This window comes from Strix uralensis, chromosome 10 (assembly GCF_047716275.1).
Source record: "Strix uralensis isolate ZFMK-TIS-50842 chromosome 10, bStrUra1, whole genome shotgun sequence".
Lineage (NCBI taxonomy): Eukaryota > Metazoa > Chordata > Aves > Strigiformes > Strigidae > Strix > Strix uralensis.
In genome coordinates, this window is record NC_133981.1 from 14,252,249 (window position 1) to 14,278,127 (window position 25,879).

General features: G+C 41.9%; 1 protein-coding gene across 3 annotated transcripts; it reads right to left on the bottom strand.

Annotated features, from left to right (window-relative positions):
- Window positions 1-1,658: 1,658 nt before the first annotated feature.
- Window positions 1,659-24,878, bottom strand: IP6K2 (inositol hexakisphosphate kinase 2). 3 transcript variants are annotated; one of them, XM_074879262.1, is made up of 6 exons: window positions 24,805-24,878; window positions 8,767-9,064; window positions 6,391-6,613; window positions 5,349-5,524; window positions 3,863-4,038; window positions 1,659-2,443 (listed from the first exon to the last, which is right to left on the bottom strand). In XM_074879262.1, the coding sequence occupies exons 2-6, from the start codon at window positions 8,966-8,968 to the stop codon at window positions 1,946-1,948; spliced, it is 1,275 nt and encodes a 424-aa protein (XP_074735363.1). In that variant the 5' UTR covers window positions 8,969-9,064; window positions 24,805-24,878; the 3' UTR covers window positions 1,659-1,945. The 3 variants fall into 3 exon arrangements, with proteins under 3 accessions (XP_074735363.1, XP_074735365.1, XP_074735364.1); XM_074879264.1 differs by lacking the exon at window positions 8,767-9,064 and having other exon boundaries at window positions 24,805-24,843; XM_074879263.1 differs by lacking the exon at window positions 24,805-24,878 and having other exon boundaries at window positions 8,767-9,275.
- Window positions 24,879-25,879: the final 1,001 nt, after the last annotated feature.

The following is a 25,879-nucleotide window of genomic DNA, read 5'->3' on the forward strand; positions in this document are numbered from 1 at the left end:
ACAAAGTCAAATCGTGTATCAGATGAATCTGCACAGGCAGGCTTATTCATATGCAGCACCAGTGATAGGAGACGGTAGGGTAGCGCCAGCCAAGAGGCTCGTCATTAGCTCATTAGCAGAGGGCATCGCATCCTAAGCAGCAGGACAGAAAAGGAAACATCACCTTGGAGACGCAGTCCCTGTCCCTGTGCAGGGGACTGAGACTCACACCCACCACACATGGCGGGCCAGCAGGCAGGAAGCGGCCCTGATCCCTGCCCAAAGCATCTTGCAATCGAAAGTGCCAAGAATAAATAGCCCCATCCTCGCCCCAAGGCTTTTTACAGCCAGTGCTGGGGCCAACTCAGGGGCAGCGCTTGGGGCCCTCATCAGCTGCACCCAGCACCAGAGACTCATGAGGCAGCAATAATTAGCAGGTTAAGGATGGACAAACCCACCTCATGGGGAAATCCCCCATGTGCAGACATGAAATAGTGAGGTGACTACAAGATGTAAAAATACATGTTTAGGACTGACATCAGTTTGTGCCTGAACACTATGGAACAAACAAAAAAAGCAACCACAAACTAATGTTGTAAGAGCAAAGGTAAAAAACCTCTTCAAAAAGTACAAAAGAGCACAGGACAGCCATCAGAGAGACTTTGATCAGGAGAACTTGATAGCAACAGCTGGGGAATATGAAACTAAAGCTGCAGGGCTACAGCTGATTGAAGAGGGTGACCTTCCACCAGCAACCTGCAGCTTTCCGGTCCCATCCCACCTCTCCTCTCCTAAGCACGCCTGCGGGAAGCTGAAGGATGGGCTGGGGAGATGATCCTACCATCACCCACCTCCCCAAACTCTCCATTTCTGCATAAACTCGCTGCTTTATCCTGAGGAGCTGTAACAAGCAACAACATCCCCACACTTACCTCAGCACTTCCACACCCAGTTTTCTTTTGCACCATCATGATGACTTACAAGCTTCACAAGAGCAGAAATCATTTATCTAAAAATGGTTCGACAAAGAAAGGTTCCTTTCAAAAGAAGAAACTGTGGTTTAGAGTTACTCTGTTATCTTTATTTCAGTTATTCACTGTCCTCTCACCTTCTGACACTTCCTTCTTGTCTTTGTCCCAAGTAAGATTTTAAGCCTCTTAGGATACCTTTTCAGACTCTGCAGCTCTCCCTGAGTTGCTGCCACTGCAGCTAATCCTGTAGGGGTTTCTTACGCATGTTTTGGCTCAGCTTAGATTAAAAAACGTCAGTAGCTCTCTACAAATGGGTTACACAGCAAGAGATCTAGTTTACAAGATCCTGAAAGAGGAAATAGGTTGTTGGGAGATTTTGAGAGACAAGTTCTCCCTTATGAAAGTCACATCATTCTGGCTGGAAGAGACCTCCACAGGTGTCTCATCCAACTTTCTGCCGTTTGGTCCCTCTGTGCCATCTTTTCCCCCGCCTACGTGAGCCCCTTTGCCTCAGCCTCTCCTCAAAGGGCAGGTGCTGGGGGCTCTGCTGGACTCGCTCGTCGCTCTTACTGGAGGCCCAGCACAGAAGTGCTGTTCCACTGGCGGACTCACGAGGCAGGTGAGCCTTGCTGCTGTTCATACACTGCTTCTGCACTACACCAAGAGGTTCAGCTTTTCCTCAGTCACCAGCAACAACAGGAGCATCACTTACAATGAACAAAAAGAATTTTATTGGAACGTATACACACAGGGATAACAGAGGTATCTGAGTAATCAAATATGGAATGTTTAAGAAAGTTAAAATAAATAAGGATACCAAGTTTTGCCAGTGCTAGGTCCAGCACCAATATAAGTAAATGCCCTCTGAACAAGTCTGACTCTGACGGGACCATCCCTGCAGAGCCTGTAAAGATTCCTACCACCAGAAAGTGGCCAATAATTTTGGAATACAAAGAGTCACAATAGTGCCTTCTACTGATGTGCATTCACACTGTTTATTCACTACTTTCGTCTCTTATTTCTTTAATAATATCTATTAAATTCTGAAGTCCAAAAACATAACCCGTGTCTTGGCCCTCATGCACCACACTATCTTCTCCATAGTACTTGCAGGTTGTGTGGGCAAAGTCTATCATACGGACATCCACAGTACTAGCAGTTGGTTTGTAGGCATATGCTCCTGCTGACTCATCTGAAGACTCCTCTGAAAGGTCCTCTAAGTCCTCTGGGTCTGAGTCGACAGCAACTTCCTGCCTTTCCTTTCCATCATAAATGATCAGCAAGGAGCTTGAATAGAAGCGGTAAGACTCCTGTTTCTCTAGGACAGACTTGAGTTCAGTCAGTTTTTTAATAACAGATTCAAAGAGTTCCCTGCGCAGGTATTTGCCATTGTGAAAGAACTGGTAAAGTGCTTCTTTAAATCCTTGAACCGAGAGTTTTCTTCCATGGTATTTATTCATGAACATCAGCTGGCCAGTGCCTGCCTGGTAGACCTGCATATACAAACACACAAGACAAAAGGAATAGTTAAAATTGCTGATACTACTGACTCAAAGCCTTGAAGAACAACAAAAAAAGATGTGCTACAGAAAGCTTTTACAAGATGACATACTACTCTCTTAAAATTGCTCTTGCAGAGTTACAGAAACTGCGAACAACAGATCCAGCAGTGTCTGTGGAACTCGGAGGCACAGAGGAAATGGCAAATTCCTTCAGTTTAGATTTGAGCTTTCCCACCGGGAATGTAAGAATGAGGAGTTTAAGTGAGATTAGGAAAGCTGCAGCCTCAAAAGTCAAGCTACAACTTGTACCACAGCCACTCATTCAGCTCATTACCTGCCTCTGCTCACCAGCGTACCAGTTGATTCCCAGAATGCTCTAACTGACAGCAAACACTCCTATATAAAACTAAGGTGTGCCCCATAATCCTCTGTACTTAAAAAAGTCAGAGGTGCTCCTGCAGGAAGATTCCTTCCTATAGGAAAGGAGTCTATACACCACACAGCTTGATAATGCCTAAACATCTGGGTCAACTAAGGACTGCAGGTGCCTCCAAAGTTCCCCCTGGTTTTCCAGCACAGGTCTCTACTGGAAGGTGAACAATAAGCAGGCCCTGCTCAAATCCCAGCACACTTTGGTTAGAAATGCAGCTCCCACACTTCTATTTCTGCCTTGTGCTTTTCTCCGAAGTTAAACAGTGAGCTGAACACCAAACATGCCAATAGTCATGTTGTGGAACAAGTCCTAGCAAACACTGCTGGCATTCCTGGAATCTACTGGATGGGAGGAGAGAGGCTTCGGAAAAGACTCAAATACAAACAAGTTGTTTCTCATTTGTTACTCTAGGAATACAGAAACAAGTAAACAAAAAATTCAGGTGAAAGTCCACGCAACTCTATCTCCTTATTTGACCATGAGTCTTATCACATTTACCAAGCCACTTCTTGTCTGCACTTTGCAACAAGTCTCCTTTAAGCAGCAGAAGATTTGTGGCTTTTCAAAGTCTGTAAGACAGAACTGATTGCTTCTTAATATTCTGGCAAATTTCCACACGCTTTATTCAAAGAGCATGTACTGGCAGACCCTCCTTTCAATCGTTTCCTACAGTATCCTGAAATGTTAATCAAATCAGTATTTTTACTACACAGTTTTGAATTGCTGCTATTGTGCAGAAGCCTGTTTTTGTGCTCAGAGAATGCATTCACTGATGCAGAACACGTGCTGCAGGTTGTTCCTGCAGATGCTGCCACCTTCAACCAGTGATACCCAAAAGCCTCATTCCCCTTACTGAAGGAAATGTAGCACAGCATCTCAAGGGCAGCAGCACATGGGATGACTACGTAAGCCAAAAACCCCACTAACAGAAATGGGTGCAAGTCTGGTGCCCTACACAGAATTAGTTTTCCTCTCACCTGCATGCCACAAACTCGGACTCCAATAACAGCTGATGTACTCTGCTGACACTTGCGAATCTGATTAGCCTTCTTCTCTTCTGACGCATCATCTCCATGCTGTCGGGTTCCCATCTTAAGGTCCAACACACATGGTACTTCGTACCGAGAGGTTAGGTTTTCCAGTAAAATGAATTCTGGTTAGTTAAGGAACAAGCCTCACCATGAGGAATACAGGTTTTAAAACCATTATCACAGATTTTATAGTGCCAGAGTCTTAACTTTAAGCATATCCAAAACATGCCCAGTGTATAGCAGCCTATCAAAAATTACAGTTACATAAACTCAGCATAAAGCAGAGTGGATATCTAGTTCTAGTTTCACTGGTCTCTAGACAAGACAGGTGAATTTCCTCATTAAGTAGAAAAAAAAAAACAACCAGGGTCATATAGAAATATAAACTGGCAGTTGACTTGGAATTATGAAGTATTTCCTGCCTAGCAAGAGGCTTTTTTTTTCAGGAAATGAAATTTTGTGTGCTTCAGTTACCATTCAAAAACAGTGAAGCATTTTCACACCACCTCTGTAACACAGAAGTTAAAAAGCACTTCAGAACATCTGTAGTAATATTGTTTCAGAGATATCACACACTTTTACTTAGGTAATTTAATTATAATCTACAGTGAAATGGTGAGGATACCAGCTGTGAAATGCTTTCTATTGTTTTAAACAGCTTATCAGTCAGAGATATTCCAGTAATCCATTCACCGGAACTCCTCACACATGAGGAATTTGTCTACCTAAGTATACAGATCTTAATATTTTTGCAGGATGGATCGGTTGCATCCAAGCCTGCATACAGTAATATTTTTTCCACAAAATGCCCAGGGTGGAGATGTTTGCCTACAGTTCCATAGCCCAAAAGCAGTGTGCTGCAGCTTTCATGGATTCGGTCACTTTTTGCATTTCTTATGCTCCAATCCTACACAACAGTTTCTATTCAGCTTTTCTTTATCAAAAAGGTTCTCTACAAAGAGACTACTAGAAGCAGACAACTCCAGGCAGTGGAAGATCCTCTATATTTAGGAAGTTGCTGAAGAAGCAAAGATTACACTAGTTTTTAAGATCACCAATATCAAAAACAGTAACAAAAAGTGACAGAACACTTCTCCTTTGAAAGCTTTCCTTAGTAAACGTTTTTTTTGTGGTGGATCCCATATGCTGTAAAACCTGTCCACTAACTAATCCACAATTTTTAGATTGGAATTAAGTTATCTGAATTTCCTAGCCTAACGACTTTATGACATGCTGGAAAAGCCCATGTTCTGGAAAGTGCTGGCAATCCCTTCAAAGTCACCAAATAAATCATGGCTTCAGAGAGTCTCTCTGAATTGCAGTTAAGCCTGTTCTGTACTTTTATCTGGCATGTTCAAGAAATAAAAAGCAGAGCCCTACTCATTCCATTGTTATGAGGTCATTGTTATGAGGTATTTTCAGGAAAGGATACTATATTGATTCCGGTGTTTTGCGTTTTCCTTCATCCGCTGTAACTGCTGCTGGTGACATTTCATGCTCCAAGGATTATGGTGTTTAAACTGTGAACTGACATTTCCTTTTTTCTCTACGGTATAATACAAGACTTCAGATTTCTTCAGCCACTCAAATTCTTCCTCCAATTTGTGACTAGTAAACAGAACAAAGCAGCAAATTAGAGGTCAAGTAGAAAAATAAGCGCTTTAAAGGGGTTGTCAGTGGATTTAACTTTACGAATTATTTTGCTGACCTTCACTAACAGCTAGCATAAGCTTTATTTTGCTTTCTGTACAAATGGACAAGTTGCCCATCAGTAATATTTCAACCTTTAAAAAGCTACTTCCATATTAATATAAATTAGCATATAGCCAAATAGGTTACTTCCACAGAAATAATGCAAGAAGCAGCGATACGCTTTAAGATTTATCCTTTGCTAAGGTCACTGTTTTTAGCACAATACATCACAGCTCACAGTTTACAGTGGGTACAATTAACATGAATGAGGGGAAAAATGTCACTAAAAAGGATAAAGCAGGATTCCTACAGAAGTATGCCATGCATAGTAACACTGAAATAATTTTTTGGTTTTGTTTGTTGTTTTTTGGGAGGTTTTTTTCCTTTGGGTTTTTTTTTTGGTGGTGTTTTGGGGTTTTTTTTCCAACTATTGTGCTTTTGCAGGTGGGGTTTAGGTTGGTTTGTTTGGGTTGTTTTGTTGTTTGTTTTTTTTTCCCAGAGGCTTCAAAAATAACATTGGGAAACATTTTTCAATTGACCAGAGCAAAAAAAAAAAAAGAAAAAAAAAAGACTCCACATGTTACTGGGCTGAGGACATACTAGTTTCACTACTGAACCTGTCTGCACTGCAGAGGTCAGGAAAAACAAAAGAAACGAGAGAAGAAAAGAAAATGAAAGTTAAGAGTTCTAGAGAATTCTCTGGAATTCTGGAGATCCTAATTTGACAGCAAAAAATGTTATGCTTCAACACTCCACATTCCAGTTCCCCCTATTAAACTTACCTTTTCATTTTTTCCTCTTTTCTATGCTGTCGGACCCATTCCTTAGATATCTTCTCATTTTCTAACAACATTGTCTTTTTGTTAGTCCATCGCAACAGCTTACTTTTGGGTTCACAGTCAGAATTATCTAAGTTTTCTAGGTTATCATGGTCCCCATTTAATGGATATGCTATTAGACATAAGTTTCCATCTTCATCCTCTTCAAAGCTCACCGACACCACACCTGAAGAGAGAGAGGATGCAGACAGTTATGAATTGCTGAAGTGACAAGCAAGCCTTTTAGAATGCATGATTTTACACTAAGAATATAGCAACTTTTGGTTTTTTCTCTTACCCTGGTCCTTAGTTTCTATCTTGCCACAGGCCAAACCTCATCTGCCAACCTAACAAATATCAAAAGACCTAGACAAAAATGACACCTCACAAAAGACAATTTATCATATTGACAAAACAACAATACAAAAGGTTTTTTTCTCTCTCTGATGCAGTCAAGTAAGAATCAAATAATAACAGGAGACAATTTCAATTAATAAAAGTTTTTATTAATTTTAAAAAACCTGACTGGTCTGACCCTAAGTGAGATGTAAAACATTTGTTAACATCTTGCAGTGAAAAGTGACCTGCACAAAAAAAAAAAACCCTCACACCAAAAGCTTTAAGTTTTGCATGACAGCAAAGCAAAAAGCACTTATCCAAACAAGACTTGGTTAATAGATCCCCACGGGAAAGGAAAGATTTGCCAGTAGAGCAAAACAAGGAAAATGTCACATTACAACAGAAACTAGTCCAAAAGCTTCCACTTAGAATCACCACGTTTAATTATACATTTTCTTCTCCTTTCTGGAATATATTTTATTGATATTGGTTATGCAGCAATCTTGTGAAATAACAAAAATGCAATACAAAACAAATCTGTTTGTGGTACAGAAACATGGTGAACCTTGAAAGCATTTTTTTTTCTCATCCTCCCCTCAAGAATCTCTAGAGCACTGCATTGCATGTTAAGAGTCTTAGTGGAGCGCTCTGACAGAGACGCACTCAGTGCTACATTAGCAAGTTTCAGTGTTTAATGAAGAAGTTGTAACAATTGTCTGAATTGTTTTTAATTTTATTTTTCAGTCCTCTCTCTTTATTCTCAAATCAATCAGTCTGCACAGTTCTTGCAGCTCATCACTAGGCCAGAGGGGAGAGGTCTCGGCGAGAGATTAGCACTTCTGAGCTGGGCAGGCGGCTCCGAGACCTACAGTAGCTGGGGCAGGGAGCGCAGCAGCTCTGCCTGACAGTCCTGCTGCCACAAAGGAAAGGACAACAGGAAAAAAGGGGGGAGCCAGCTAGCAAGTGGCCTTTGGCTTTATCCTGGAAAAAAATAACAGAGATGGACCAAGTGAGGCCCCTTACCCCTAAATCCCTCCCCACACTCCCCAAAAAGCCACATACACTAGTACAATTGTTCTATTACATTTTGAGAAGTATCATTCGAAGATGACATTTTCTTCCAGTCCAACAGAACTTGTAGTTAGACGTGTCAAAAAGTCTCTGTAAGGGTGCAGGGAGTATTAACTTTGAAACATCTCCTCTGAAGTCTTCTGCCAGTTTCACAAACAGTATGCAAAACTTCATCACCCTTATAGTTGTTAAAATCAAGGTGCTTTAAAAAGCAACTCCATTTTAAAAAGTGCTTCAGACATATTTATTAATCACCAGTCAGCAGTTGATGGAATAGCGAAGAGAAAGAAAAGTGTTTCTGTTAACTAGTGCAATTCTTAGGAGAACTGGAATTTCCACTCCTACATAACATCTGACTCAGCCTCATCACGGTTACTTGATCCTTGCCTACCTAAATGCCATGAATTTTCATTTCCTTAATGGCAAAAACAACACTGCAAATATTCAACAAGACACCTTACTGGCATGTATTTATTGTGATCAAAATGAGAGTCAGAGGAGAAATCCAAAAACAAGAGCAACCACAACTAAGCTTACACAAAACACTGTCAACCAATCTTAACAAATCCCTATAAACAAACATTAAACAAGTGGCCAAAAAAAGAGTAGAAATCCACAAAAAAAAAGCAGCAGAGAATTACTGAAAACATTCATAAGCTATTAGCTACTTACCTGTGCCTAAGGGAGATACATGGGCTATCACCAGCAGGGCTGCTCTACTCTAATGCTGTTAGTCAGCCCAAACACCAACTTGGCAAGCATTTCCACCCTGCATCTCCACAGCCTGCCTCAGACAACATCAAAATACATGAAAAGAAAACCCTAAAATCTCTTCCACACAGAAGAGATTTCAGAGATAACAGAGAGCACAGCACACTTGTATTTACAGAAAGAAAAAGCCCAACCCCATCCTAAGGTTTGGTAACTTACCCTCATATTGCGGAGTGAATTTACGCATTTCTGTTGGGAGAGTCTCATAGAACTGGTGTTCCCTCTGAATAAGGGGTTTACAAATGGTCTTGTCATTAAACCGGAGGACACAGGAGTGTCCTCCAACCTGGTGGACAAAAGGCTCGAGCAGGACTCCCTTGGAATAGTGCTCCACTTCCATAGCTCCAAATGCTGGGCTCATCCTTGTAGCACATTAGACAGAAGGCGGCGACAGTAGTGCAGGCAGTTTAGAGCCAGAAGCCTCTGAGTCCCGAAGCTGTTTATTCGATTCAAAAGTCTGTTAAAACAAACACAAGAGAGCGCCGGGCCGTCAGTGCCCCCGCACGCTGAGGCCTGGGTGAGCAAGGCCGAGAGCCGCTGCCGCGCGGTGTCGCTAACACAGCCGGCCGCGAAGGCTCCGCCGCGGGGAGCCGAGCCGGGGGGAGCCGCGGGGAGCGGAGGGGAGCGGAGAGAAGCGGAGCAGGCGCCGCTCGCTTCACGGAAGCGGCCGACTGCGGACCCGCGCGGGGCGCAGCCAGGCAGGTACGCCGCGGACACGCCCCCCGGCGCGTCGCAACCAATAGGAGCCTCCGCGGGGCGGGACGGACAGCCCCGCAGGGCGCTCGCTCCGCCCGCCCCGCCCGCGCAAGCGCAGGGCGGCGCTGGGCAGAAGGCGAGCTGCTGCTAGAACTCCTGACTTTCTTTTTAAATTAAAAAATATTGATGGTAAGTCCTAGCGAGTCCTACCGCAAGTTACGCCTAACGCCCGCCAGCGTTCCCAGCGATCCCTCCCGCCCCCACGCTGAAGGTTACCAGCACACAGCTCAGGCCAACCAGAGAAATTCCTAATTAAAACCAAGTTTACAATTCCCCCCTTCCAGTCAAGGACAGCAATCACAGAAACCTGCCGAGGTCCAGGCTGAACACGTATTTCACTGGTTTACTCACCACAACGTGTCAGATATTTAAAATACTACACAGATGCTAACTTTTCAGATGAAAAACAGTGCTAATAAGTCATTTTCCAAGAACTTACTTTTGCGTAAACGCAGCAGAAGGCCAAGTGTTTTGTGCCATCTGCATCCAGAGGATCTGCTGCCGTACCCCTGTGACTACACACTGCTCAGTTCTGGCCAGGCTCCAGTTTCATGCAACTTGCACTTGAATATACAATTAAAGGAGCAAAGCTAAAACACAAAACATGACTGTCTTGGTCTCTACCTTCCGGTAAATTTTTAAGTTGAGTTGCTCTAATTTTAGACCTGAGCTTTAATGATTAACTTTTTGCAGCCAAAAACAACCTCATACTTATTTTGGCTCAAGATCATTACACGAACAATAATGCACTTAATTCAAAGAGACTACAAAGTGTTCTAGGTCACAGGTCTATTTTTATTTGTCCTCCTTAGATATTTAACAGCTTTACATTAACTGGAAAAGCAGAGACCCATGGGCTTAAAGCAGTGGCACAAACAGAACTACAGACACCTACAGCATGCCCTGTACGTAAGGGCATTGATTGAATTAAACTAAACTGTTTAAAGAAACAACATATCGATCAACTGAACTCCAGCTCCCGGAATGTTTACCTGCACCTAAGGATAATAGATCGATAGAGTTTTACTCACTACACACCAGTTAGCTTTTTTCTGCTCTCTTTTCTTTCCAGAGCCTTAGATGACAAAAAGTTACCAGCTTTTTTTTTTTTTTTTAGAAGTGAATTATTTAATACAGAAAACAATACTCAGGCCCTCTCTGCAAGAATATGTAAAATTGAATCTGGAATAATGTTTCCCAGAAACAATACTCTCTTCTGATATTCTATTTATATTTTAAGATTAGAGCAAACCCAGTAAACTTTCCATCTCTATTTGCACTACTTTCCTAGTATTTTTCACAATGCTACTACTGTATCCCCAGAGAAGTTTCTCATCGACCTCAACATCAACAGCTTGACAACGTGGAGACACACAGGTAAACCGCTCTCAGTTCCACGCAGGACACAAGCCATTTCCAAAAGACCAAGCAGAGCCACGCTGCAGTGCCCAGCCAGCGTGGAAGCCGCGTACCCGGGCCTGACTGGAGCACCGGGCGGCACAACCTGTCCCGCAGCCGTCGCCGGCAGAAGGTGGCACTGTTAGTGCTTTAGTCATGGATCTACTCGACGGCTCCCCACAGTACCACCCACTCCATGCAGAGCCATGCTACTCCTCACGTAAGGCTCGACTGTAAGGCGACTTACCAGCAGGTATGTAACATACCTCCACCTTTCCCCAAACGCACACCTAGCAAGCCACATCAGCTCCCGGGTAAGCTCTGACAGTTGCTTCCATTTCCTATTAGAGAAATTGTAAGTCTGTGTTTGTATAACGCACCAGTAATTTTACAAGTCTCAAGAGTTTTCATCCGGATTTCCTAGAGCCAACAATGCCTCCAGTCTTCTAGAATTTCCCAGGAGAAGCCAGAAGAGTGCTGGCTTTCACTGAGAGGCACAGTTACATAGGTACACAATCCTGTGGTGACAAAGCTTTGCACTGGCACAGCACCACAGTACATCAGCATTACAGGAGTCACCCTTTCCAAGACAGTGTTACCATCCCGTGGCCGCCTTCCTAATTACCCTGATGCAGAGACACTGATTGGCAGCTGCAGCATTTGAAACTGAGAAAGCACCTTGCAACATCCCTTAACCTCAAACACCTAGTTAGTCCTAGTCCTACTGCATCAGTTGCATCAGGAGTTAAGCCCACAAATGTTTACGCTATAGAAATGACTAGCAAAAAGAACCTCTACCACAGACAGTGCCCAACACCTTGTTTACCCAACACATCTCCAAGGAGCTCATTAGTAGCAGCTCAACTTGTTTGCTTTCATATATACCCAAGTGGTCTGGACAATACTTGCATGTGGTGCACCACATTCACTCAGCAATGGAATTGCCAAGCACAATTGGACAACACTACTCACACTACTGTTTCCTGGAAAAGTAAGATCTGGCAGCACATCACACAGTGTAATTTCCCATTGGAGGGATAACAAAGCAAGGTTTTTATAGCTCTGATATTATAAAAGTATCAGTTATGAAATATTTAGGTAGAGTTGTGAGGGTTTTTTAAAGAGAGAAACATTAGAAACATCTATAACTAGTCGAACACAGTGTATCCAGTCTGCATGACCACAAGGCAAATGTGAATCTGCCAGAGATAAAGGGGGAAACTCACACAAGTGAAGATCGAGTTTAGTGTGCCTGCGTTACTAAGCTCTCCTTCTGTTTTTATGTTCCAAAACCACAGCGCAACTCCCACATGTTCTGTTCCTACTATGAGATTTCTGTAGTATGTGGTCCTGCTGAAAAGGCTGTATTAATACAGCTATGCAGTGTAGAGCTGTGTGCAAGAGGACTGCTGAACGGTGTCAGCAAGGAGTTCCTTGCTATAAAGCCTTTAACCAAGCTCCTTAATTGTGCAAAGCAATTTACTGCATTCTTATAAACCTATAATGCATATATGATTTGAACAGAGGAACAGCACTCAAGAAGGCAGCAGCAAGCCCACACAATCTTGTCAGTAATTTACATTTTAATGAATCCAGGTTTTAGTTTGCACTTTGAACAATTAATGTATTTTAGCCTTTCAAGATAAACAGCACTTGTTTACCTAACATATTGTTTGCTTTCATCCAATGGAGTTGTTCTCACTCGCAAAAAAAAAAAAAACCTGAGTAAGATCTTAAGGGTTTTTTTGCTGCATGCTTTAACATTACCACTACAAACAATCAGGATTTGTTTGTCATTTTGGCTCTACTTAATATTGCGAATCTTGCCACTTAGATTAACAACAGGACCCAGAGCACAACTGCACTGCCCATCAGAAATGCTTTGCACTGTTTCATTTATAAATACCTTACGTCCATAAACAACCTCATAAGTATGGTTGCACTTTCTCAGAAATAAAAACTTTGACCTAAGACCAACAGCTTCAAGTGGCACTGTTGTTGACCAGCATAAGCACAATGCAGTTCTTCACTGCCTTTCCTCTGATCCTACACCCGGTTTGTTTTCAATGTTCTTGAGCAAGAAAAAGCACAAAACAGCTGTTTTTAGGCAGTTTTCCCAGATACCAAACACAGGCTCAGTGTACCCTGCCCTTTTCCTCCTACGTGCTTTTAAGTGCCTTTGGCCAAGATCTTTTTACAAAGGATACATCAGCCAAAAAAAGCAGATGTACTATTCCTTCACGTGTCAAGCATTTTAAAAGAAAAATCTGACATAACTTGGAAGCAAATAAAAACTTGTCTAGACATAATAACAATAGCTTAAGCAATGTCATTCTTACAGTAAACAGCAGAAGATGTTTAAAACTCAAATCTGTAAAAGAGAAGTGGCACTTACAGATATTTTATTGTCATTCACGTGTGACAGTGACCATCAAAAGAATATTGCAATGCACTCCTGTATTCAGACTTTTAATATTAATCTCAGGTGACAGCATTCTTTGGAAGGCATTTCATGTCATTACCGATTTTCAACTTAGTCCCACACATAACTGCATTAACGAACACATCCTCTGGAGATCACAGCTCTCAATTAATCAGCAGCTCATTCCTTCATAACAATCTCAAAAATAACACATCTTTCCAAAACTCTGTAATAGTAGAATTACTGATGCAGAGCTGCCCTACTAACCAATCTGTTAAAACTGGGTTCTGTCAAGTGTAGGCTTTTACTTTGGGTGGTCAATAACTGTAGCTCCAAATAGCCATAAATCAGATTTACACTGACAGAAATAGCAAGGCAGAAAAGCTTTCTGCCTGTCCTTTTCTCAGTTCACTGGGTAGTGCGAAGAGGAAGCTGATGGGTGGGATAGCTACCTGCAGACCTGCTCCAGAACTCTATAACCCCGCTGAATCAAAACTAAGCCCCTTCCCAAGGTTCCAAGGAAACAGAGGAATGGCACAGTCAGCCAACAGGAGAAAAAAAAAAAAAAAAAGAGTATCAGTGACCCACTGGAGAAGTCAAAAAGAAAGCTGCTTCAACACAAAAAATAGGAAGAAATGAATACCAGCTGAGAAAGGACTAATATCAACGTGGGAAGTGGCATGATTGTGAGAGCCCACCATGTGTTTCATGCACAAATTGAAAAGGTACATCAGGTCTGAGTTGGTAAGTCATTACAATGCTCAAAGAGAACAACCCTTCACAACTGCAGCAGTATAAACACACTCTAAGAACCTACAGTACACCTATCAAACTGGAATAGTTACGGGAATTTTATACGTCCTTACATGACCAAACTACATGTTCTGTTACAAGTTTTCTGTTACTTTACAAATAGCAAGTTACATTCCTTGAATCAAAGAACACAAGCTACAAAGCAGAGGATGCAACATCAGAATATTAAAAACATTAGATATGTTAAACATGTCCAGGCCCAAAGTTCTTACACAACTTGTAATGCATTTTGATGAAAACCAATGTCATTCCTCTACACATAACACTATTTTATTAGCAAATTTGCCCAGTCTAACATCGGAAACCAACTGCTTCTAACACTCACTTCAGCTGCAGCTTGGCTGATGAACTGAAGTTACTCTGGTGTGCTCTGCTCCAGAAGTCCTTGAGACTAGAATGGAGATACTCAAATCCTCTAGTGTCCAGTCAGCTGCCTTCAAAGAGTATCAGAAATATATAATTACATTTTTAAAGATGAACTGCACATAGATTAGGGAGCAAACCCTGTACAATGGATGTTTTTCATTCTTAATGGACAAAAGACCACTGCATTCATTTATCACAACTGTTTTAATAGATTCCTTACTTGGAGGATGTATTATACATCTAAATATAATGCAAGTCCCAAACCAGGATGCTTCTGAAGCCTTCTATATCTTCAGTAGTAACAACTTAACTAAATTTAAGCAATAAAAGCTACAGTTTCTAACTTTTTCTCTTGTTAAGGTAGAAATGCAGAACCCATGTAATAATGTGCTCACATGAATCCTATGGTTTTGGAAAAAGCCTTAAGAGCAGCCTGAAATTTTCCATGATTACAAGAAGCAAACACTTATATTATTCTGATATCTAATTTTAAAGAAAAAGTTTATCTTCAGTACAAGAGTGCATTGACATTGTCGATCTTCAGCTTAAAACAGTCCCCTAAACAGTAAGTAATGCATATTTAATACAGTAGACTTAATAGCTTCCAACATCATGGGGAGAAGAGGGGCAGTTCCACAGCATCAAGTGGGGGAAAGACATCACACAGGTAAGCACATTGCTTTTTAGTTGTCTGATCTTCGGTTTTCCCTAAATGTAAGAACAAAACATGACACAAGGTAGCAACATGCTGTAGCTCTTTGCAACATTCGCTAACAAATTTGGCTAGTGTCTGGAAATACCCAGACCCATAAAGTATTGAACATACTCGAAAAGACTAGAGTGGGAAGAAAACCCTTCTTTTTCATTAAGTATAACTTTAAACTAAGTGGTTGTGAAAGAAAAAAAAAAAAGATGCTGAGCTGTAGGTTTCTACATAAGTCAAGGTTATTTAAGCTCTTCTACAGCAAATCAATGTAATGATCATTATTAAGTTATCTCCACATGACTTGTACTCAGAGATGAGTAAGCATGAGGTTTTGTAAAATACCAAGCAGGAACACTTGCAAATCCAAGAGTAAAATACCAACTCCTCCACACCTACATATTGAGACTACACGTGCATTTCTTTTCCAAGCACAAATACTTTTGCTATAGCCTTCACTGGTAAATCATGAGGGTGATGGGAGTCAGGCACTGTAGTGATGAGTCTATCATAACCACCTACAGATACAACAAGCCTAAAAAGAGCACATCCTTCTTGGTGAATGTAGGGTGCCTGGGCTAGACCAATAAAAGAAACCGCCTGTGATTGTTAAAAGTGCTGATATTCTCTCTGTCCTTATTAAATGGCTGGTAACTGCAGCACCATGTAACTTCTCCAGATAAGAAGGAAAAAAAAAATTCCTTGAATGAATTTACTTAATCACACAAAACAGACTGAATCTAGGAACCCTGAATAACACATGAACTCATGCACAAAGTTTCTACAAAACATGTTTGCAAAACTCTTTGGGAATGTGACAGAGCTAACTGGATAGCAGCCTTGGCCCATCAAGGTAGAATGCTAATCCTATTTTTAACATTAGGCTGCGAACAAAAGATTCCCACCAAGAAAGAACACATGCTTATTATTGGGTGGAAAGTATCTATTCATCAGTTCAATAAATTAAAGCAACAGCCCTTACCCTCCTCCACACCAATTACCGGAACTCCCTGTATCCAGTTGTATACATTTTTCCTGCTGTATTATTGGAGGAATTTGACAATAGAATTGAATAACATCCACTGGCATTAGATTTTAAGAAAATTCTATGCTCTGTGCCAGAGCTCATTTATCACTGGCACATGACAAGCCAAACAGAGCTGAAATAGTATTTAGTTTTTTTTAAAAATGTTCCCAACGTTTTGGTAAACATTTAACATCTGTTCAAAGCCACTAAATAATTTTTAAAAAATTCTAGGCAGTTTAAAACTACAGAAAAACATTCTGAAATGCCCTAGGTTCTTCTGAGGACCTCAGGTCACATATGTCACACCTAAAGGTACTACTCCTCCAGACCTTTTTCTCCCTCCACTGAAGGAGAGTAAGGACAGCCCAACACTGGTTACAATGGCAAAGGGCTCCCAAGTGCTACATTTAAGATCCTATTCCGCTATGAATTTCTTAAGAGTGTAAGCCAGCACCCTTAGAGATCCTTTTCTTTGTAAAAAGAGCATCAGGCCTTTTCTATCTACTAAGAATTTTGTCTGTAATACAGAAATGAAAAGATTATGCACCAAGATGCTCAAAAATGTATAGAAAGATGCACTCTTTCAGCACAAAACTTTTTTTTAAACTAGCAACATGTTTATGCTATCTCCTTTTACTTGCTAAACATGGAGTTCTAGTTTTGTCTTCCTTTAAATATAACCCAAACAGAGCAGTAGTTACTATGAGAAATAAACAGTCATACAGGTTAAGACATTTATTTACACCTGTAAATTTAACACTACAGCTGAAGAGCCACCTCTTGTAGCAAATACCAAAGAGACTTTTGAAAACAAGTTTTACAGATTAAACTGAGAAATACAGAACATTAAGCACAACATATCAAGGGAGCAAACTATAAACAAAAAAATCTGAAGTTGCATTATGTTCTGTTATTGTTCTTCATGCACAGTCATTACCCCTATCTTCCTTAAACCAGCTCTACATTACCAGGAGAAACCCAGTTCCCTAATCCTTTCGTCTGGGAAAGCCAGGCAAGTAACCAAGGCAGTCTCCAAGAGCTTCTAGCTTTCTCTTAACAGAAGCATGCAGAGCAGACCCTCGGTTGCAATTTCTTAAACCTCAGTGAGGAGGTTCTGTGCTCAGTACAACTAATATTTCAAGATCCCAAAGACCAACAGCTTTCAGCTTTCCTTACACTATTTGTAATCTGTAAATTTAAGAGCCACCTACACAAAGCGCTGGAGAAATGCCAGCGTTTTACTTCTCAAGTAAAGCTATTTTATCTGCCTAGAACTAAAATAAAGCCAAGTTACAGGTTACTAAGCATATTCAGCCAGAAAAGAGCATGCAATTCTGTCCCATGCAGTTTTTCCAGGGATTGTGTAATTTAAGAACTAGCCTCTTTTCCAAGTAAAAATGCCATGGAAACTTAAGAAACCTGAACCACCAAAACTAAGCTACTTAAACTTCCTATTTAGAAACTGATCCATCTTAAAACAGTATCTGGCACCAGCAGCTAAAAAGACCAGTTGCTACAAAAAGACAATACTGCCCTTTGTCGTTGAGAAACCAAAATAGCACTCAGCTTTTAATCTTCTGAAAATATGACAGCAAGAGCTAAACTGTGTGGATTACACACATGAAAGTGTTATTCAAGATACCAAAACCCCCAGAAATTCCAACATTAAGATCAAAATAAATCCAAGGCCATGCCTTTCTCATTACCATGAATTTAGCAGTCTGGGAACGATATTTCTAGCCACTCAGTAAAAGAACATGGTATCTTTGTGACTGGCCCTTGAGTTGTGACCAATTTGCCATATATGAGAAGTTGCTCAAGAGGACAACTGTCAAGTCTTGTTCAAAGATCACATTCACTTAACTACACAAATCTCTTCTCTATCTATTCCCTTCAGAAATCCCAATCCCTAATACTTTTTAAACCATAAGCACTAGCGGCCCACAGGACAAGATTGTTAAATTTAAGCTTAGATGGCAAAATCCTACAATCCAGTCTAACTCCTTGAGCAAAAATTTCCCGAGGAGCACAAAGCAAAGATCATCTATAAATAAACTATTACACAAAGAATGGTGCCCAAAATGCAGTTATGTATTTCGTGCATCCCTATTATGTGTATATTCTATCTATACCATCAACATAGCTCAAATGAAGACATTTACTCCCTTTTTGTAGAAAATAGTTAAAAAGTAGCCCAGAAGGAAATAGTCAGAGTTGACATGCCCATCCACATTTTTAACTAATTCTTCAAGTGTAGGTTCCGAGACTTTACTTCTGATGATCATGATAGATGGAGTTTTTGCTCCAGGACAGCTCAAGTTCATGAGATGCATTTAACATATCTTCTAAAATTGTATTTATGTTTCAAAACATTTCAAACTACTGAAAACACATCTTAAATCAGGTAACACAACACAGACTCGCATCTTAAAGGGAAGAGTTTGTATGATTCAGTGACCTCTACATGCTCTTTCCCTAAAAAGAGTTAGGACCCAGTTATTTTCGTAAGACCTTGAACGTACAGCTCCTTCCAGGATGACTGAGCAACTATAGAAGTTTAAACCCCCAAAATACGAAAGCATAATTTCACCATGCTTCTTGCTAAACTGCAGCAGACTGGACTTGAGCAAGTAAGAACAGAAGAGGAGTCTTACAAGACAGACTCTGATGTGACACAACAAAACCAAACGGAAGGTTGTGAATGCTTCCCCTGGTAAATGTAACTCATTACAAGCACAGTTTCTCCCTAGTAAAAGGGACATTTTGTACAAGCACACCTGCAGGGTACTTCAAAATGCCTTTTTAAAAAATTATTATTTATATATTTCATATTTTATCTTTCAGTGATCTCATAGTACACCATCTGGGGCCAATTACAAGCTCACCATAATAATCACTGTCAAAGAACTAATCCATTTTAATCTCATACAGTTTACATATTCAAACAGCAGTAGAAACCACTTGAAAAAAAATCTTATCAATTTCAACAATCTATAAAAGGAAGCTTTTGCAGGAGCTTGGCTGTATTGCTCTCACCCCCCACAGGCTGAAATACATTTAATGATGCAAAAGAGCTAGCTAGTTTTATTCGCCCTGATCATGGGACAAAACTATAGTAAGTTCGTAAACTAAGAAGTTTATTCCCTTAAATACATCTGTTGATTTACAGGCAATTTTTATAGCAGTCAGTGACTCTACAGCACAAGCAAGTGTAGTTTGCACAACTAACCAAAAAGGGAAGACTCAGACAGGATGATTGCCAAAAACCTATTTTCTCTTCAAAAACCTGCAATATAGCACCACCATTCACACTGTGCTCATGTTCCAATTCTGTATTTCTAAAAAGCAGCATAGTGTCAGGAAAAAAAAAAATATTTCAAATAGTCAAGCTTATGAAAGAGCATTTTATTTTTTGGAAGCAAACTGTGTGAAGTTAAATCATTATTTGCACTTTAAAACAAGAAATAACCATTCAGCATTTATGTTTAAATAAATGAAAAGGTTTTGTTTCAACACAACAACTGGAAGACAGTCCTCCTTTTACCACACAACTCTCTGCAGCTCAATCAGCATTTACTTCATTTACCCCTCATCCTTAAGACTACTTATTTCCATGAATTCTGAAATGATTCTCCAAACCATTTTGTTCCGTCCCCATCTAGAACTATACCCTCAACTTCAATATTCATAGTTGTCTCTTCAGAAAACTGACTGGATCTATTAAACCAGATTCAGATTTTTTTTTCCTAAATTAGCTCAGATTCCCAGTTACAGTGCTAGTTATAGCCATATGAACCCATCAATGTAACTCTAGTTAAATTGAATCAACCTTCTGAAATAGCTAACACCTCAGAGACATCAAGATGATGCCTATCAGCAGTTTCACTTCCCATCTTTGTAACAAAGAACTACATTAATCTAACTGATGTCACCATAAAAAAAAAAATCAATTGCCATCACATTATACCCATATATCCAAAACACAAGGCAAATAAATTACTGTTCTTCTGGAAAAATATATGAAAAAGGAAGAGAGCAAATGTTAAAAGAAAGAGGTCATCTTCAATAAGCATGAAATTAGGCAGCACCCACAATTCCTGGTAAGGTTTCAGGCACTGCAGAAAAATTTCTGCATCACAGCACTGCACAGCTATTTGGGTATGCTCAAAGCCCTCTGTGTGTCAAGAAAATAAATTCAACATTTTTGCTGTGCTCATTCTAACACAGATTCTGTCATAAACTCCTGAAACTTCTAAGTGTGATTTTCTAGGGAATAATAGCCTAAATAATTGTATCTTCTGTCTTGAGCTTGTTCACTATAAATCTCAACAACCTGGGTCATCATTAACCAGTTTCAGCAAGTCATTCAATTTTTTTTTTTTCTGTTCCTTTCAACTTTTTGGATGTCAACACACCAGCACAGAAGACAGGGACCAAGCAAGGCAGTACAACTAAAAGGCTACTGTGTGAATTCAGTACTAACCTGCTCTGTTTGGCTATTAACTGGCTGATGAGCATGTACACAGCTCCAAACCAGCCACCACCTGTCCTGTCTCTTGCCCAAACATTCATCATGGCACATGCACAGTTTGTCTTCATAAAGCAAGACACTCAGTGGACAAAGCCATTTTATGCACAAGCCTTTCCTTTTCCAGTAAAACAATGCAAAACTGGGCACTAATTGGTTCCAACTATCTCCAATAGACAATCCTCCATATATACACACCAGCAATCCAGACGCAGGGTCATCAAAGATGGCAAGTTAAGTATCTGATAACCAGTAGAGTGAACGAGTACTTTCTGTACCTATTGCAAAGATTACCACTACCTTACATTAACACTGCCCACCTTTCTGAGACACAGTCAGGACTCCAAAGACTTAGTGCTACACAGGTCAAGAAGATGCAAAAGATTTCAGTGATGATTTCAAGCTCCTAAACATCTGATTGAACACAACCAATGTTAGACCTTCACTTGAAGAAACAATTTTGCTTGCATTATGTCTTCCACTATTTCAGACTTTGCAGGAGGAGAAATTTCTAGCTACTTACTGCACATCATATTGTGTCATACAGCTTTTCTGCAAAAGGCAGGAAGAAAGAATTATTTTGAAACAATATAGTTATTATGAAAGGCCCAAAAATTACATTCTAATGAGATATGTCTAACAAAAGCTATGGAAATGAACATCTGCAGATATATCCTTAAAACCCTAAAATGTTGCCTCTTAATATTTGAAAACTATCTCTATATTGTTTCAAAGATACAATAACCTTGGGCAAAAGAGAAAGCCAGATGAAAGAACTGGCGAGAGGAAAAATCCTCTCCCCGCAATGGAAAATTTTCATCTCTTCAAGCAAGGCAAAGAGATGCTCAGCCGGACCTGCGTTGCCTGGAGACCAACCGCAGCTTCTTGCCAACAGGGACAAGCTAAGCATCAGCAAATTCAACAACTGATAAGTGGATGAACTGAATGAGAGGCAGCAAGTTTTTTCCACACGCCAGTGTAAAAACCTGATAGCTTTCAGATAATGGTTCTATCCCATGCTCACTAGATACACAAGAATTATTATGAATGTAAAATGTCAGCCTAATAAAGCTTCAAACTCCACTGCGCTTAGCTCTTACCTCCCACACTTCTAGGTACAGCTAGAGCAGAAGAGCACATTCAATTCAAAATTTTTAGTCACAGCTTAATTTCTGTGCTTTCAGTCTTTTGATGCAGTATCTGAACTTTTGGAATATGTTCCTACCCATTAAACAAGTTCTGTGTTGAAGCACTGGTGCAGAAATATTAAGGAAACCAATGAACTACATCAAAAAGGAAGAAGTTACACCTCAGCTTAGTATTAAAAACCACATCAAATCATGTTTCACTTCAAAACCCTGCCTTTGCCCCTAGCCGTTCCCATCTGAAGTGCAGCTCCCCAGGCAGGACAGCATCAGAAGCGTTACCAAGGAAACACTTGTTTTGCCTATTCTGGATCTGCTCCCAACCTCGGGCAGGCACCGACTTGGCTGTGGGAGCAGTGCTCTTGACCTCCCAGAGAAACACCTCAGCTGTCTCCGGATTTCCAAACACCATCAGATGAGAATCGTCGAAAGTAACTGACATTTAATACCAGTTACTCCAGAATTTCCCCAGACCTTATCTAATTCAATTCACTGTAAGTATTCAGATAGTAAAGAATTAAAGATTTTTAAGAGTGGCTTCTATTTAATTTATCCCTTTAGATACAACATCCTTGTGGAATTTATGTTGCTAATGAAGTAGGTCTTCCACCATCAACCTGACAGCATGCACTTCCCCACCTCCACCTATTCCTAAACCAAAAGGGGAGAAATTTGTGCCCCTAACACCACAGCTGACAGACTGAGACACCCTTAGTGGCTCAAGGTTTTCATACTTTCCTTATCCTTTGAAAGAAAAAACATCCACTCCCCAGCTGATCAGAGAACAATTAAAGTACCACCATACCACTGACCTGGCTGGAAGCCCATCCACTGACAGGCAGCAATAAGTTTCTTTCTTTAACATCTTTTCTCATCCTGTTTTTCCAAAACTGCATGACTGACAAATTCAAAGTCTTTCTTGCAAGCAACTGGTAGGGAAAGAATTTCTGAGAGCACAAAACCCAGCATTCATATGACTGACCACTACCCAGCTTTCCAGTTCCTTCTGAAGTTACTATATCACATGGTTACTACAATGGCTCCAATTTACCTTTCCTCAAGAAGAAACAGCAACATAAAGCTTACATTACTTGTATGATCAAAGTACCACAGACAAGATAACAGATTATTACTTCAGAAAGATATAAACAGCAAGGACAGAAAAGGTAGGAAAACAGCTTTTCAATTAAATGAGTTAATATAAATTTATGAAAAGCTACCTGGCCAAGTTTAAGGTTTGAAATTTTTACAAACCAGTACATATGAATGCCTGTAATCCTTCCCCGAAATCCCAGGAGACACTTCTGAGCACTTAAGATTATTCTTTTTTGAAGAAATTTTCCTGAATTCTGGCAGCTAATCATTAAGTTCTTCCTCATTTAGTAACATAATCAAGAAAAAATTATAATAAGCTGGAAGATGCTAAACAGGCCAAAGGTAAACAAATTTTAAAAATACACATATTTGTGTGTGGATGCATGTGTAGATAAACCCAGTTTCCATTCCTTAATGTTATCATAAATCCTGAAAATAGGCAAGTTAATTTCAACTTAAAGACAATTTTACATTTTACAAATAACTTTGCTTATATAAGGCAAAAGCTATGAGGAAAAATGACAATTCTCACACGTTTAAAAGCCAAAATAACCCTGACCTTGTTATTCTCAAGTGTCATATCTGAGCTGTTCTGCTCTCGTTTCACTGCTGCATGTTAAGTAATGACCAATAACACATCATCTGACTGAAAAGTTAAAACAAACTCACATTAGCTTTAATGTTCCAGAACTAAACATTACAACGAAATTCTAATTACAGTATTTGACACAGAACTGCTCCCTTATATATTCATGAGTCTAAAAAAGCATATGGGCACTGGATGCATTGCCAGAACACCGGAGTATATGGGACACATAAGGCACTGTGTCAAAAAAATAAAAAGACAGGCTAGAAGTAGAGGGCAATTAAATTCCAGCGTATATCAGGAAAGATATCGGTGTTAAACACGCATACTTTTCACAGTGGAATTAAGGCCAAGGACATATCAGGGTGTAACTACCAACAGGCTGTTATTCTATCAACAACGATAACATTTATTTTCTTAAGCAGAATGCCGATTTCTAAAGCCTCAACTGTGTTTTTGTTTAAGAGCCCGAGGGCCCCAAGCCACAAATCTGTGATGCTCAAACCAGCTGGTAACAAGACATCACCAAGGATTTCCGTTTTACACAGAAAAAGGGTATTCGTGAGCAGCACATCCAATTATGCAACACATCCCGAAGCACCCTTTTTTCATTTTGTAATATTACCGAATGTATGAAACAGTCGTCAAACCGGCAGCACATCCATCACTCAGACAAAACGGAAAACCAACGTCTTATGATTCAGACAGATGAGAACTGCTGAGTAACAGCAAGGGGCGACAACCAGCTCCGGGGTCACCCAGCCACGTAAGCCCACATAACTGCGGCCCCCCCGGGCTGAGCCCGGGCCGGCGCTGCGGAAAGCCTCCCGCCCCGGTAACCCCCACCGCCGCCCCGCGGGGGAGGGCACGGCTCGGCAGGGAGCGCGATGCGGTGTGCCAACGGGGATGCTCCGTGAACGCCGTTGTCGTCGTCTCCCCACCCTCCCCGACCCCGGAACAAACCCGCATCTCCCGGGGTGATGCCAGGCCAGAGCCCTGTTCCCTCTCCGCCGGGGGGGAAACCAGGGCAGTGCCCCCTCCCTTCCCGCTGAGCCCGGGCAACGCCTCTTCCCCTGCCACACGCCCGAGGCTGCCGCCGAGCATCCCCAGCGGGAAGCCGGGCAGCCGCCCACCCCCCGCCTCCGTCGGGCCAAGCACCGACCTCCCGCGGCGGGCGGGGCTGGGGCCTGCAGAGGCAGGGCCCCGCCGCGCCTCACAAGCCAGCGGCAGCCCCCGGCCACCCCCTCAGAGCCAACTGCCCCAGGGGAAGGGGAGGCCGTCAGCAGGTTCGCCAAGAACCCGCGGCACTGGGCGGGCCAGCCGGCGGGCCCAGGGGAGCGGGGGAACGCGCCCGTTACCTGCTGTTAGGCCAGCGCCGGCGGCGGCTTCGCCTCTTTTGTTCCTCAGACGTCAAAATGGCGGCGCGGCGCCGGTCCCCCCCCACCCCCCCAACACGCCCCGCCCTCCCGCCCGCCTCCCTATTGGCTCGGCCCGCACCGCCGCGCGCTGATTGGGCGGCCGCCAGCGCCGCTGTTGCTAGGGGCGCCGGGCGCGGGGCAGGGGCGCCGCCGGCTCCGGCAGTGCTTGGTCCCGCAGGGCCTCCCTGTACCCGCTCCGCAGCCTGTCCACGGAAGCCACAGGGCTTGGGGAGTAAGACTGCGGGGAGAAGCAGCCCCTCCGTGGCTCCCTGCCTCAGCTTTGCCAGGCAAACACAGGATGTGGCCTCCACCTTTGCGAGGCAAACGCCTCAGCCGTCCCCCGCCTTGTCCCCAGGCTTCGAGCCTCCACCCGGGCACCCTCAGCCTGGTGCCGGCCCTGTGCGGGGTGGGTTGGGTTTCTTCTTTCTGTGCCCTTAACCAAGAGTAACATCTCCTTGACTTGCTGCAGCAGCCATCGATAGGGCTCTCGTTAACTTTGCCTCAGTGCCTGCCTGAAAACGGTTTATCTCTGTGTGCAACACGTGCCGTTATTTGGGACATAACTGGGGCCTGGCCGCAGGGGCGCTTTGGCCGCTCGCGTCACTGGGGAGGCAGAGGAAGAGCATCTGTCAAGTCCCTGAGCAGGGGAGGCTCATAGGGCTGTATGCCTGAGCTCACCCGTTAGTTCTGTGTTTCTGTTTCTATACCACCAAAAATCTCATTCAGGCGTACGTGACCAAAAGTCCCGCATGCTCCCCCTACTCAGGTTTACCCTGAATGACTTCTCAGAGCCTGTGACCGAATGTTTTAAATGCCATTGCAGTTGTTGGGCTTTGCACGCAAGCCTGTGAATGTGCCTGTAACAACAGAGCCACCACCGTTGTAAGGAAAAAAGTCTGAATAATGAGATTATTGCAGTTTAAATTACTAAGCAACAGTCTCTCTGACAATGAACTTAGTAACGCTCTGCCATCTATTTAATCACGCTAATGAGACAGAACAACTCCACTTAAAT